The sequence below is a fragment of the Galendromus occidentalis genome, unplaced genomic scaffold (genome assembly GCF_000255335.2).
Source record: "Galendromus occidentalis unplaced genomic scaffold, Mocc_1.1 scf7180000076522, whole genome shotgun sequence".
Classification (NCBI taxonomy): Eukaryota; Metazoa; Arthropoda; class Arachnida; order Mesostigmata; family Phytoseiidae; genus Galendromus; species Galendromus occidentalis.
The window spans coordinates 409,259-423,047 of NW_003804511.1; the positions used below are offsets into that span (position 1 = coordinate 409,259).

General features: G+C 51.8%; 2 protein-coding genes and 1 long non-coding RNA gene across 3 annotated transcripts; 2 read left to right on the top strand and 1 right to left on the bottom strand.

Annotated features, from left to right (window-relative positions):
- Window positions 1-3: 3 nt before the first annotated feature.
- LOC108865246 (uncharacterized) lies at window positions 4-1,717 on the top strand. The gene is made up of 4 exons (XR_001951254.1): window positions 4-105; window positions 703-858; window positions 1,232-1,348; window positions 1,435-1,717. It is a non-coding gene; the product is annotated as an uncharacterized LOC108865246 (long non-coding RNA).
- Window positions 1,718-1,740: 23 nt separating this feature from the next.
- On the bottom strand, window positions 1,741-3,613 carry LOC100909058 (pre-mRNA-splicing factor 38B). The gene is made up of 4 exons (XM_003739408.2): window positions 3,401-3,613; window positions 2,995-3,237; window positions 2,283-2,431; window positions 1,741-2,204 (listed from the first exon to the last, which is right to left on the bottom strand). The coding sequence occupies exons 1-4, from the start codon at window positions 3,611-3,613 to the stop codon at window positions 1,886-1,888; spliced, it is 924 nt and encodes a 307-aa protein (XP_003739456.1). The 3' UTR covers window positions 1,741-1,885.
- Window positions 3,614-6,591: 2,978 nt separating this feature from the next.
- Window positions 6,592-9,057, top strand: LOC100900387 (UPF0415 protein C7orf25 homolog). The gene is made up of 8 exons (XM_003739431.1): window positions 6,592-6,642; window positions 7,215-7,425; window positions 7,547-7,768; window positions 7,868-8,075; window positions 8,166-8,306; window positions 8,396-8,513; window positions 8,612-8,771; window positions 8,882-9,057. Exons 1-8 carry the CDS (start codon window positions 6,592-6,594, stop codon window positions 9,028-9,030), a joined length of 1,260 nt encoding a protein of 419 aa, XP_003739479.1. The 3' UTR covers window positions 9,031-9,057.
- Window positions 9,058-13,789: the final 4,732 nt, after the last annotated feature.

The window sequence follows — 13,789 nt, forward strand, 5'->3', positions numbered from 1 at the left end:
ACTGACTGACTGAGTGAGCGAGCGAGCGGGTAAGCCAGCGAACAGCCTCGATGCTGTAAACTCGAATGCTGGGCTTCCTGTAATCCGCTGCGAGCGCCGGAAGAGGTAAGCTTTCGGAGAATTTTATCAAGATTCGATACGGAGGCCTGGAAACGGGCGAAGACCCATTGTAGAATGGCCCGCTCATCGGAACGCGACCGATCCTGCATGTGAAGCACGGAGGGTTCGCGCGGAATGGCTCCCTATCTCATTGCGCTCGAGAACCCGAGTCTGCGAGCTACCTTCGAGTGCAAAGCGATCGAACTTTCTACAGATCCGTTCTCGGAGCTCTAAGAAGTCAGAGAACTTTTTTCGGGCATCTCCTCCCGGGCCAGCCGATGATTTCTTCCACTCGCGAGACACGGACTCACTCAGTCAAAGCCTCGGCGAACTCGAGCGGCGAGCTCGATCAAGCTGCTCGAAACCCGACCACAAAAACGAGCTGGGCGTACGTCGCGTCGCCTAGACGCGTAGACTCTTTATTGACGTTCCGATGCTGTAACATCCACGTTGCGTGGTGCTGAGTCGCATTTTTCTGTTATTGTGGCCGGCAGTTCTCTAGACCAGAAACTGACTGACAATAGGTGTCTCGTCGCGAGGGTAGGCATCGCTGTCAAACCTTCAGATTCGAATTGTTGTCAGGACTAACGATTCTTTGTCTAGCTTGCAGTGATTGATTCGAGCTGACAAAGCGGAGCAGCGATGGTGCACATTTCGTGCTTTATAAGTTCAAGTTTATATCACATCTGCTAATCGTGAATCCAGTTCTGTTCTCGACTCGTAGATATATCCCCAAAGTCGTCGAACTCCGTGTAACAGGTTCGTTCGTGGTACGACATCGCTGAAATTATTTTCTCCTATCAAAAACTGACTGTAGCACGAGCAGAACTACTACTAGTTCAAGCTTGGCTCGCGCTGCTTGTCCATTTCGTGAGCTGGAGTTTCCGCTCGGGCAGATCGATTCGAGACGAATCAGAGGGAGATTCGTTCGATCGAACGAGTTCGATAGTCCTTCGGCCCACACGATCAAGGCTGTGCTCCGACCTTCCGAGCACCGCGAAAATCTCTTGGCGCTTTCGAATTGAGAAGGAACTCGCGATCGAATCTGACCTGGACGTGCTGTCGGACGTCGATCAGATAGCGGCATCAACACTGAGCATCCACGAGCGCATTTGAGCTTTCTGATTTCCAGATCTTTCGCCTTCGTCCCTGATCGAGAGGGCGCGTCCCCTGAGCATGCGGTCCATTCCGGTATTGTGTATCGTTGCGCTCATCATCTGTCTTGTCGCTGATTTCTCCGGTGCATTCTGTAAGATACTTCGAAGGCTCGCGTATACGAATCGATCTCCCGACGACTCTGACTTTTCTGGTGAGGTTTTCTAAAAAATTTTGCAGTCATGCGGACGGAGTGCATCTGTAAACCGATCCAACGTCCAGTCTGCGCCAAGAGCGACAACGGCGAAATGAAAACTTTCCAGAACTCGTGTTACGCGTACTGCGCGGACATGAGGGTGGCACACGAGGGTCCGTGCTCCAATAGCTAGGAGTGTCGGGAAGGCGTGACACGGGGGAAATCTGATCAGTCCATCGAATGCCTCAACGCGAATGACCAATCAAGGTGCCCGAAGACCGAAGACTAACGGAATGGAGACAAAGCTGCGCTAAAAGTAAACACCCGCACTCGACGTATATAGTAATCATTTTATATAATTGAACGATTCGGAACGACTTCTGTACATAATGTGCGACCGAACGAAGTTGGGTCAACAGATCGAATATTCTCCGTGAAATCCATCGGTATTATTTTCATTCTTGCCGTCTGCACGAGATCGGATCTGAATGAGAATCAGTATCTCCTCCGCTCGCGAGAGTGATCGCGCCTCTCACTCCGATACTTTTCCTTCCTGTCTTTTGAGCGATTCCTGCTGCGACTGCGATCTCTTTTGTCTCTCTTGTATTTCTTCTCCCGCCGGCGTTCCCGCGAGTCCGGTCTTCGGTCCCGAGTTTCAAATCCGCTGCGGTCTCGACTTCGCCGTCGTTCGCGCGATCGACTCCGCGGTCTTTCACGACGCGGCTCGCGCGGCTCTCGTTCTTCGTGGTTGTTCGTTTCTTTGGGTTCAAGATTCTCCTGACGTACGGGAGCTACTGCCGGTTGAATGGGGAACCTGACGTGGGGAGAAAATGGGGGTCAGGGAGATCGCCACTAGGTCGAGACGGGAAAATACCCGAGAGTTCACACTCACTTGTTGGTCAAGACCGCGTTGATCTGTTTCTGAACGGGGACGGGAATCCGAGGGAACAGTGTCGAGTACCAGTCCAAACTCGTGAGCATGTTCCGCAACATCATCCCGATGGTCATTGGGCTGCCTCCGCCGGCTTTTGGGTCGACTTCCTGGAAAATCAGGCGGAGATTGAGTTCTGAGTCTGCAAGGGCTGGCTCGCCGGAAGGGCCACCCGAGAACGGAATCATCCACAGCTGGAAACAACATCCACAGAACAAGAGAGAACATCGCTCGATGATGGAACATTTTCGAAAAGTTTCCGTCGTTGAGATCAACTGGGATGCATCAGAACTTCCGGGTGTTACCTCAACCGGCGGCCTGAAGGCAGCTTGCGAGGAGGTCGAGCGTCCACTTGCCCTTCACATTGTGGAAGTTCGTGCACTTCGTGTGAATCGCCTTCGAAGCTATCACGCTCTCAGCTATCTTAGTGCCCTTTCTGAAAAGATCTGGAAAGCAACGAGTAGTCATTACAGTGACCCCAGTGCGCGCGGCGTCGCTCGCGAACGACGGACCAACCGATGGACCGACCGGCCGTGCGACCAAGCGACCCACCAAACGACCGACTACTCCAACGCCCTCCGACCGCAAGCGCCTCTAGCCCCTGATGACCCGTGTTCAGAGATCTTCTCGATCTCGGCATACGCGCCGAAGACGAACTGACCGAAAATATTACCTCATCGTCGTCAAAGTACGGCTCAAACCAAGAGATGAGATTTTGCGGAGGCTGCGTGAACCTCAGGTACATGAAGCCCAGAGCTCGGATGTATGGCGAGTCCGTGTGATCCAGCAGTCCATACACTTGTTTGCGTGTCAACTTGAGGGTGTACAATTTGTAGAGACAGCAGAACGCGGTCGAAACGATACCTCCGGCTCCCACACCGCGGACGCCTCCGCACATCCCGACTTGCCCAGATGTCTGTGAAGAGAATTTTTTGAGGGAAGCTCTACAAGGAAGCAATGCGGTGGAGCTTCTGCGCCTTATCTACGCCACGGGCGGCCCGAGCTGTATACTCGTGGGGAAACGTTGAATGAACGAGTAGGATTCAGGATAGAATACGGGAGAAAATCACATCGCGTACCCTGCGCGAACCTCTCTCCCAAGGCTCAAGATGGGCGACATTATAGTAGATCTCGTCTATGACTTGATGATAAGTTTTCAATTTGTAGAGGTTGTTCTTGAAGTACGGTGAGCCTTGGATGTTGGCTAGGATCATTGTGTTCAAATTCATTGTCTTCTCATTTCCCCATATTGGTAACTGGTTCGCAGCTTTGCCGCTGCCCTCGTCCGACATCTGTAAGAAAACCGAGACGTCAGTATCCCTCCACGGAAGTGTCGCGCCAGCTCAAGGAGAGCGCTCGCGTTGGAGGGAGGTTATGTACTTGCCTTCGACTATCTATTGATCCCACAAATGGCGAGTCCGACACGACACTGCCTCCGACACCTCACACCTATCAAGAGATCGGGGAAGCTGTGACAATCAGCCAACGGCCTATAAGAACCGAGACTCAATCGCCTCTCGGAGCAGCACCGTCCGATTGATTGACTTCGCTCGAATATGACGATGTAACGAAATTGAGCTCCGCAGGTTTTCGATCGTCTTCTATCACGGGAAGTTTCACAACAAGTCCCTCTCCTCCGTCGAGATTTGTTGATGCAATGAAGGAAGAGCTCGATTCGGATGGGGGGTAGGCCCGCGCGATCGACTCCCGGAGTCCAGTTCCTTGGGATTCTGAGGATAGCTCGTTTCCGCGTTCGGCGCTCGGCGTTTCTTCTGCAAGCAGCTTCGTTCAAACTGGTTCGATTGCTCAAACAACGACAAAGTTGCGCGCCAAGTTAGCGGGGGAGAGGCTTCCTCTCGACGGAAGCGGCGGCCGGCCGCGGCGCATAGACATCTAGCTTTCCAGGGTAAGGAGACTTCGGGCCAGGAGTGCGTCCCCTGAACGACGAGGGAGTTCCGATGATCCTCGGGTTCCCTAGTCCGAGGTCTTCCGGAATCGGATCTTGTCCAAGCTCCTCGGGTAGAACACTCCGATAATTCTCGGGCTTCCTTCTCCGAAGATTTTCGGGATCGAATATCCTGGTGAGGCTAAGCGGATCGAACTCGGAAGATTATTTTCGGGATTCTCGGAGTGTCGATTGGCCGGCATGCCAGGGGTGAAAACTCCGACAGCCCTCGGATACCTTATTCCGAAGACTCGCGCCTCGCGCAGTGTAGACTGGCCGGTCTTCTTGGTCAAGACTCCAAGAATTCTCGGATTCCTCATCCCGGATACTCTCAGAGTCTAGACTGGCCTGTTTCCCAGAGGTCAAAACTCCGACGATTCTCGTATACCACGTCCCCGAAACCGCTCCACGGAGAGGAAGCTGTGAGGTCCTGGGAAGTTCTGGGGGAGATTTCAAGCAGAGATCATCATCATCAGCGTCATACCCGTCTGCAGCGCTGTCGATGAGGCGCGGACAGGATTTCTTAAAAGCGGGTCTGGTCCTTACGTGTTGAATTCCCAACTCTGCGGCCATGGTCTAGAACTCTCCGCTGATGAATTGTACACCATTTTCGCTTACGAAATATCGAGGGATTTCTTCTCTCTTAACACACTCGTCTGAATAAACATTTACGACATTTGCGGCCCACACCTCCGAAAGGAGTTCCAATTCAGCCCATTTAGAGTAGTAATCGATGACCACGACCGCGAAGCCATTCTCTGCGCCGAGCGGGCCGTCCGCTGCCCGGGGATGTCCACCGCCAGTCTCCCCCACGCTTCTGTTGGGGACAGCGGGGCGTTGTCTCCATCGATGCGGTACGCTGCTGCGCGGTCCGAATCGCTGTTTGCTGTTGGCACTCTTCATCGCTTCTCATACCATTCGATCCATCACTTGTCCTGACTATGCCTTGGTGCGCGTCGAGCTGCGCTGTGTCGATAGCTCTCTGGCGTAATGTCGGGGGTAATACCATTAATGAACCTCGCGTTATCGCGAAGAAACAAGAAAAACGTTCCTTGATCGTGGTATTTCAAATCTGAGGAAGTCGACGCAATTGAAGGAGCTACGATTCCCGATAGGGTGCGACGTCACTCTACGACCACTCGATTTCGGCTTTGAATATTTGGGATCAGCGTTGCTCGTCGGTTTCGCGCGCCTGATCACTTGGATCAATTCACCTAGACAGCAAGCGCAGTCTGTGAGAGTGGCACTGGAGATGATCACATTCGATACAAAAATCGAGAAGACTCGCAGTATCGATCGACGCGGCTCGAAGTGAGGATAGGCGACGCGGTAGGCTCTCCTTAGCAGGAGATAGCATAATTCGTGAGTTATTTACGCTCAGTAGCTGAATCGGCGATTCGTTCAGTTTTCCCTCGGATTATAAGCCCTCCCTCTCCAATTATAGCGGATCGGATCCATCGATCAAGACAATACAAATCGTTTCCTGATCTTCCGGTGGGCACTCCAAGTTGGTTTCACTCCTATCTCGACCAGTTTAGCGTGCAGTGTTTTAGAGTTCCCTGAAATTTTGCGGTCCCGACTCCGTCGAATCGCCCCAGGCACTGCTGATGATGATCTCTGCTCGGGAGCAGCACGAATCAAAATGCTCGTCAAGTTCTTCCGCAGTTTCGCACACGGAGGATTCAGCAGCCAGGGGGAGAAATTCTCCTCGTATGCTGTCTCCTCAGAAAATTCGGTCCTACTGTGTCGTTTTCAGGGACCGAAGAAGATAGTTCCTCATTATTGGGATCTTCAATAAACATAATTGATATTTTCAATCAATCAGCGTTCTGAAGCCACTCGCGCTAATCGAAGGGGGCGCCCGTGCCACCATGAAGGACCTCGTCAAGGAGTATTCCGCTCGTCAGAGAATTGAATCTCTGCAGTGCCAGAGGGAAGCTCGCGAGCCGGACTATCATTCTCGCGCAGTCTTCGAACCTGCTGGCTAAATCGTCCAATTGCTATTCCCCCTCCGGGGAAACGTATCGGGGAGCCTTCCTTCCGGAAGCAGGCGATGACGGTTCCTGGAGGGCAAGAAGAAATCAGCGGGCTCCCGCTGCACCACGCATATACGATATTCATGATTCATGATCTAGAGCCCCGATGGACCGCGCGGGATTTCGAATGGTGTCCTCCTTTCTCAGCTCCCAAGGCCGGTGTCCGGCGCGTTCGGCTCCGATAGACGTATTCAACATTAGTCGCGAATTTCCTCCGTCGAGCCCCCGTTGAAGAGCGCCGTCCCCCTCTACAGTCCGAGTGCCCACGGAAATTAAGTTGCATCTGGACATGGGATCGATCTATTGCCCCGACGAACAGTTCCGCTTCAAGAAGTACAAGGTAGGTTCGCAGCTCGCCTACAGAGATTGGAGCTTGGGCTTCTTCTCGAATTCTATTGTACAGTACGTTGCTCGAGCCATACCGAGCGCGGTCCAATTGAGAGCAATGGCGTCCGGAGCAGCGCGTCATCATTCATCCGCAAGAGAGCCAGCTGGTGGTAGAGATCATCAGTAGTGGAGAAACCGAATGACAACAAGGAGAGCTATTCGAATTTGGGATGTTGTGGTTCTAGCAAGGCATTCCAATCGGTCCTTTGACAGCTCAAATGAATGAGGTGACTGAGAGTGCGAGCTAACATGAGATCCATGCATAGCCTATCGATTGGCTCATCAAATCCCTTTATCTCGAACATATTCCTCCGTCTGAAGTTTGTCTTAGCGAGTCCTGGGAAGATTTCGAAATTCTGGCAGAGAAGTCATTTGGTCAGAATCATGGCTCTTGTCCAAATCGTAGAGTCGACTGAGTCCTCCTCGGTCTATATGCAACGCGGAGTAAATCTACTTTTTCACCGACAGAAGTATCGGAGGCGACCGTAATTGCGGGATCATTCGCTGAATCGATGTTCATCTCAGTTTTTAGCACCGACGACCCCGGAAGAAGGATGTCTCGAAATTATAACCTGCCAACTGAAAGACGCTCAAACGATCCTGACCCGCTGTGCACAACTCCCATTGACTCCCGGCACGGGGAAACTCCAGAGAAAGATTCAAGCAGAGATCAAATTTTACAATCAGTGTCTCAAAGGAAAAATCAAGAAGGAGAACCTCACTGGGAATAACTTACGTAAGGATAGACTCACTATCCCTCGCCCAGCTTTCAGCTTCTGTTGCTGATTTCAACTTCTCGAGGGGTTCGCAGTTTTCAGCGCTTGATGTACTTTGCTCCAATCCAATTCTCTTTTCAGCGTACCTTTCCTCATTGATCGACTGCGCTTTCCGAGTCGAAGGTTTCAAAGATGTAATGAAACCATTTGCTTTCCCTGAGAATGACTGCCTCAACGATCTCCCAGAGGAAGACTATTTCGAGAGACCCGAAAGAATCTCCGTGGACGTAGTAGCCGACGGTGGCAAGTCATGGATCAAAGTCGTTGCGCGAAAACCAGAAGCTCTATTGGCGTCCATCATGGGTGAGTTATCGAGTTCCGATATCTGGAATCCATGAGGGGATCATGCTTCCAAGCTGCCGATCCCTCGCAGGGGGATCTCCGATTCGAATTCTTTCAAAGGTGATGGAGAGTACGGTCGACGGACCCTGATGCATCAAATACGTGATATGGTTGCCTGCTCGAAGCATCATCCTCATCTCTATACAATACCGCAAGTCAAAGTGCTTTTTGCGTGTTCTCACCCGGTCCCCGAAGAATTGAAAACAATTGTCGAGGAGGCTGGTGCGACTGTGATGACGACAATAGGAGATAAGCCGTCTGACGACGGGTAAGTTCTCGTATCTAGATCGAATGAAACGCTGATCGATGTCTGTGGAAGCTAAAAATCTCAAAGTATGAAAACTCTTCTCGGCTGCAGATTCGATTGTGGGAACGGGGAGTCATCCACCTTCCGATCGCTCCGTTTAGAAGAAGTTCCGGAGGACGCCATTCTGAATCTTGACGTCTCTACGATGATCGCATATGTCTCTGCTCTCACGAATGGACGCGCTAATTTTCAGTGAGTGCGACTTCTATGAGCCCAGTTCTATTCCAGCACTGGCTTCAGGTAGTTGAGATTGTTCCTGAGAACGATGCATTGGATGTCAGGTTCCAGGAGAATATCCTGTCCGAACAGGCGGAGAGTGAGCGGAAGGACCCAATTAAGCCTGTATTGGAGCAACTTTTTGAGAAAAGGAAGCTCATCTGCTGCCATACTGCCTTCAAGGTGAGCGGACTCCATTGATTCGCCGCGAGAGACAGACCTTTGGAGTTTTCCCGCGTTCGATTGATTTTGGAGGAATTGAGATCAGGATTCTCTTCCAGGATTTCACGCAAATTACGAAACTGCTGGCTGGTCCCACGGAGAACGCGGCGACGACCAAACTTCTCAATATGCTCGAGATCGTGCCCGACGATCCTTCGGAGCGGACCTCCGAGCTCGACTTCAGAGGGAAAGTGAAGCAGAGACCCGTAGTCGTGTTCGGTAGGTGTTTAATCCGAGCTCCCCATTGGGGATTTCGCTCGAGAGCCCCTGTGTTTTGGTCCTCCTTCCCCAATTCTTCGCGATCAACTGCATCATGTCCATTCCCACAGGTACAGGCGACTCCTGGAAAGCTGTGACGGTCACGTCCAATCTGGGCTTCCTGCGAGCTGCAGCGGGTCAAGGTTTGCCCTTCGTCGCATTCGTCCACTCCCCTCGAGCTCTCACAGAAAAGAAAGAGGCGACCGCGACTCCTCTCTGAAACATTGCAATCTTCGAATCGATATTCTTGAGGAAGGTTCGTCTTCTCCGCGGAGCGACCGATCCGCTGCCCGATGAATATCTGGAGTCGCATCAAGTGGAACGATCGGAGAATCGTGCTGGACTCACCGAATGTGAAGGACGACTTGTCCCACCTCGAAGGTTGTTTGAACTCAAAGCTCAGAGGGTCGTTCAGGACGAGGATATCCTCATACAGCTCTCGTCAGGATATTTGTGAGCAACGAACCTTCACATTGAAGAGAAATCCAAAGAAAAGCCGAACCGAATCGTTTCCGTCCCGGGACTAGCCGGGGAGCCTGTCAGTCTGCGGAGCACAAGGCGCTCGAACCTCGGAAACTTCCCGATGTATTCCACCGAAGGTGCTTCCTGTAATAGACTCCCAATCGGGAAATTGTGCTGGAAGGAGCTGGAATAATACTAGCGACTAGAGCAAAACACGCTGTCCGGGGAAATTCATGCGCTGTTCGGAGAGATCCACCTAGTTTCGATCTTCTCCGATTAAACAGATTCGGCTGAAAAACTCAAGGTGCTCTGAAGATCTGCCCGCGCTGAGATCAGCCGGGCTCTGTTATCGCGGGGTTTCTGATCCTGCTTCCTGTAAGCGAAATACCCGAGTCCCTTGTGTCTATATCGCTCAAATGATCGGGAGAAATACTGAATTTATATTGGATCGCGCTTGTCTCATTCAGTGTAGCAAAATAGGAATACGTTCAAAGGGGTTCGTGGGTATTCGGAGCGAGTATCCGTCGAAGTGACTCGCGCATCGTTGGGTCAACCGAGTACATATGTATAAGCGCTGGGGAAAGCTATCCATTGGATCTGTATTCCCTGCATCAGATGCCGCAGAGTTTGTCGACGGGATCCGTGCAGCATTCCCCACAGTCCCATGGAGAGAATTCGAAGGAAGAAGCAGCGGAATGAGAAACTGTTTGTCAGATTGTTCACAGTCTCCAGATTTCAGGTGAGAGCGATTTTCTCTGCATCAGGACTATTCGTATTCATGGGAAAGGACCTCCTCTTATCCATGGCGACATTTACCCATGTGACCGTGCTCTTGTATCTCTGCAACTCATTCCGGGCCTCCTGAATGTGTAGGTTAGGCTAGACGATTCCTCTAAATCTCGCCGGGAGCACGACGAGATTTCGCTCTCGAATCACGATCGGAGCGGCTCGAATTCAAATTGGAACTCGATGTGTCCCAACACCATACTCTGGATTCGTCGACTGACCTAGGAAACTCTTAAGGCTGGAAGTATCGAGGCCCTTAGTCTCAAGCCCAAATATTTCCTCAAGAATCTGAGAGGGAATCGAGGGGTCGGAATGAGATAGGATGAAAGTCTTCCAGAACGAGCGCTCATACAAAGGACGAACTCGAGCCGAAGGGTTCGACGAGCAAGGTTGAATCGTTAGGCGGGATTCCTCGATACCAGGGCTCCAAGTGGGCGATCTCACGCTCAGACAGCGGTCTCGTGGTCAGCAATTCGGGGGCGGTTGCTCGAAGACAGACGATCTGCGTAAAATCCTCCTGACGATCTAGGCACGGCAGGAAGCTAGCGAAAAACTCCCTCTTGGTCTGTTCGATGGGGGAAGGCACGGGGCATGCCCAGGTCCAAATTGACGGCGCGAAGTGTGCGGGGTATGCCTGCGGCGCCGAACGATGTAGTTTAAACAGGTAAACTTTAGAATATGTCGATTCATCGAATCTCTATTATTTCACAACCAATCAAGGAAGTCCGACATATTGAGTCTTCTCCATCAGGGGCGAATCGTTCTCTCCGCTCGCCTGCCCGTGTCACTTCCGGGGGATACAGTGAACTCTGCTCATCGGGAACTCCGCTTAAACGGATCGCTCTCGAAAAGTCCTGATACATTGAGCTCCATTGGTTGGGGCGTCGGAGAATCGGATCCTCCGGTTATACGGATCAAAATGGCCCCTATGATGTGTCCCCTTTAGGCGGAGTCTTTTGTATCTTGGAGTTCGCGCGGGATGGTTTTGATAAGCGATGAGATTCCCAGGGGGAAGACCCCTGACGCTTCGAAAGAGGATACGATTTTCAATAACATTTCAGATCAACTAGGTTCACGATGTTGTAAGAGGGATCGACGCTGACCCGATAGAATTCATTCACCGGCTCCCTCTCATTCGAATTCACCGCCTGTGGGCCTTGTCTCGGTAGAGCGATATCGCTCTGGGGTGCGAAACGGCAGTCGCAGGGGCAGCCCGGAGATTGAATGACCCTTGTTCTCGCTTCCAATAGTTCTCGCTGGGAGCCGAGACGAGTCGGGAGGGGGAACATGCCATTCACATTGTTGTGGGTGGGAACAGATGCGTTTGACTTGTTGATGAGAGGTGGGGTGTTGCGAAAAGCAAGAGAGCAAGCTTGCCTCCAGGGAACATCGAGGGACCGACTACGAACTCAGCCTGGTGTGGCTCCGATAGGTATTTTTTGCATCATTCCTAACCGCTTTGTTTGGAGCGCGCTCGCGAGAATCGCTTTTGCAGCTCCACTATGTATCCTGAGTCGGACTCGAGCCGATCGCTGTCAGCAAACCCTCCGGAGCTAGGCGAGAGTCGCAATCAATGCCAGTAATAAGTTTCCTTCATTTGGTCTTTTCGGACTCCTGGTTATTTTCTCCCTCTTTCAGTGACTAAGCGAACGGCAGGCTTACTTGATAACTCCGCTCAATAAACCCCCGAACAATAGGCCCGATCTTATCGGAAGCTCAATCTTACTCTATTTAGCTGAGCGAGGGAAAAGATCACTGCATAAAGAAAAACAGTTCTTTTCTTCGAGGAGAGATCCTCGTCCGCTCAAGGCTATCGCCAGCGCACACCACAGATACTGCTCACCGAAAACGTCACCGAGAGCTGAGTGCTCCCAGGTTCCGGAATTCTCTTGAGACCTCCGAGACCGCCGAAGTCAGTCCGGTGAACGGATCGTTCCGAGTCCTTGTTCGGTGCCGAAAATCTGGCTGAGAGGACAAACGATCTCATTAGATGCCGTGCTTGCCTGGAGTATCTAATTCAGATCGAAGCACCCGTGACACTCGTCTCGGAAGGACCGGCCCGCCAGACTGCACATATCGCAAAGAAGCAATCTTCAATGACAGGGCCCTCATTCCGTCGGCGGCGCAGCACTAAAAATCCTCCTAAAAACTCTGATATCGATACAACGTAATTTATGAAGATCCAAAAACGCTTGTAACTCAGTGGGAGGGAGCTCTTTGTTAAATATCAGCTCACAAAACAATGACGGACAGGGATTTTAGGCTCTTTGCTCGCCTCATTGGGGAGCTCGCTCCCTGATGCTGTCCCAATAAATCTCTCAAATAACTTCTAATATATTTCATTGGCTCGCCTGCTGCAAGAATTTTTTCAGCTCCACCTCAACGAGACTCGCTCTCTCTCAGCCCGCGGCCGTCGGGGGCTGCGATTGCGGCAGCTCGCGCGCGTGTTTTTTTGGAGAAAGCCGTGAGCTGAGTCGTGCTCAATTCGATTGAAACGTCGCGGTCGATGGCATCCGGGCCCGAGATTTTGGGCATCCCGGGAAAATCGATCCCGGGTACGACTCTAATCACGGCATCCCAGCTGTAGCCGATGATCATTGTTCATGGTCATTGCAATTCACTCCATCCCACCGAATAATTCCGATTTGATTAAAGTTGGAGTGGATCCAGGGATGTACAATGCTCGCCCATCCGCTCGGAGCGGAAGCGTCAACAAGCGACCAATTCGTGACGAACGGTCGGAGGAAAGCGTCTATTTCCGGAGTCGTGTCCGGTCCCTTATCTGTCCAGGCAAGCTACAGCAGCCAATGGCAGCACTCATGAGACTCAAGCTCGCATCTGTCTACCTCGAGGAGGGGATTCACTCGATGATGACAGCCAATAAGGTTCAGCTCAAAACGCGGGAGAGACGCTCCGTTTTTCCCACGTTTTTCCGGATATAGCCAGAGTGAGCTCCCGGATACGAGCGATATTAGTGAACTCTCATCAGACACAAGTGACGTGATTGATGAGACCCCCCAGGAATTCAGAACTCCTAAGATACCAGAGCTCCGTCGCCAGCGGTGTGTACAAAGTTTCCCGGCGGCAACGAGGCGTGCGGGTTGTCTTTGAGAGAAGTTCAGCCCCCCTGGGGAAATATGCCCCTTGTCGTAACGTGCCTGAGCTCGCTCTTGGCTTATCCCGAGAGTATCACGGACAAAAAACTTCGGCGGAATCAATGCTCTTTGATCTAATGTGGAGACCTCGGCTGTGTTAGCTGCAAGATAGTACCGTTGTTACGCAGAAGTCTCGTCACGGTACGCCAGTGAGTGAGAAGGGCGAGGTCGTGCGATCCCTAGAGGGATGCGCGTTCGGCCTCTGAGGATCCGCTACATTTTCAAAAGTTTCTATCTCGAGAGCTTGCCGGATTTCTACGGGAATAGCCTCGTAAGCCGGACTTCCAAACCCGCCATACAACATTCCGAAACGAGGTCTGTTTTCGAAGTCCTTGTTTGAGGATCCGGAAGTTCTGTATTCTAAATTTTCAAAAACCTCCTACGTGCATCCGTCATCGCGAGAAATTGGTAGACGGATAACTTGTGTCTTCAAATGGATGAGACGTGAACTTCCGGTCCCGGAGAGATGCTCTCGTCCCGATTCGTAGGTTCTCATTTTGTAGGCACGACGGGCCGCGAGAAGGCGAAAGAGACGGGCTGAATGTTCCAAGGACCGGGAATCGGCACCCCCCCCCC

Excerpts from the sequence above, each read along its gene's own strand:
- LOC100909058 (XM_003739408.2), bottom strand. The coding sequence starts at position 3,613 with ATGTCGGACGAGGGCAGCGGCAAAGCTGCGAACCAGTTACCAATATGG. Across the intron at positions 3,238-3,400 it reads GGGAGAGAGGTTCGCGCAGG|ACATCTGGGCAAGTCGGGAT; the intron begins GTACGCGATGTG and ends TTCTCTTCACAG. Across the intron at positions 2,205-2,282 it reads AACGCGGTCTTGACCAACAA|GTTCCCCATTCAACCGGCAG; the intron begins GTGAGTGTGAAC and ends TCCCCACGTCAG.
- LOC100900387 (XM_003739431.1), top strand. The coding sequence starts at position 6,592 with ATGGGATCGATCTATTGCCCCGACGAACAGTTCCGCTTCAAGAAGTAC. Across the intron at positions 7,426-7,546 it reads CCTCACTGGGAATAACTTAC|CGTACCTTTCCTCATTGATC; the intron begins GTAAGGATAGAC and ends TTCTCTTTTCAG. Across the intron at positions 8,076-8,165 it reads GATAAGCCGTCTGACGACGG|ATTCGATTGTGGGAACGGGG; the intron begins GTAAGTTCTCGT and ends TCTCGGCTGCAG.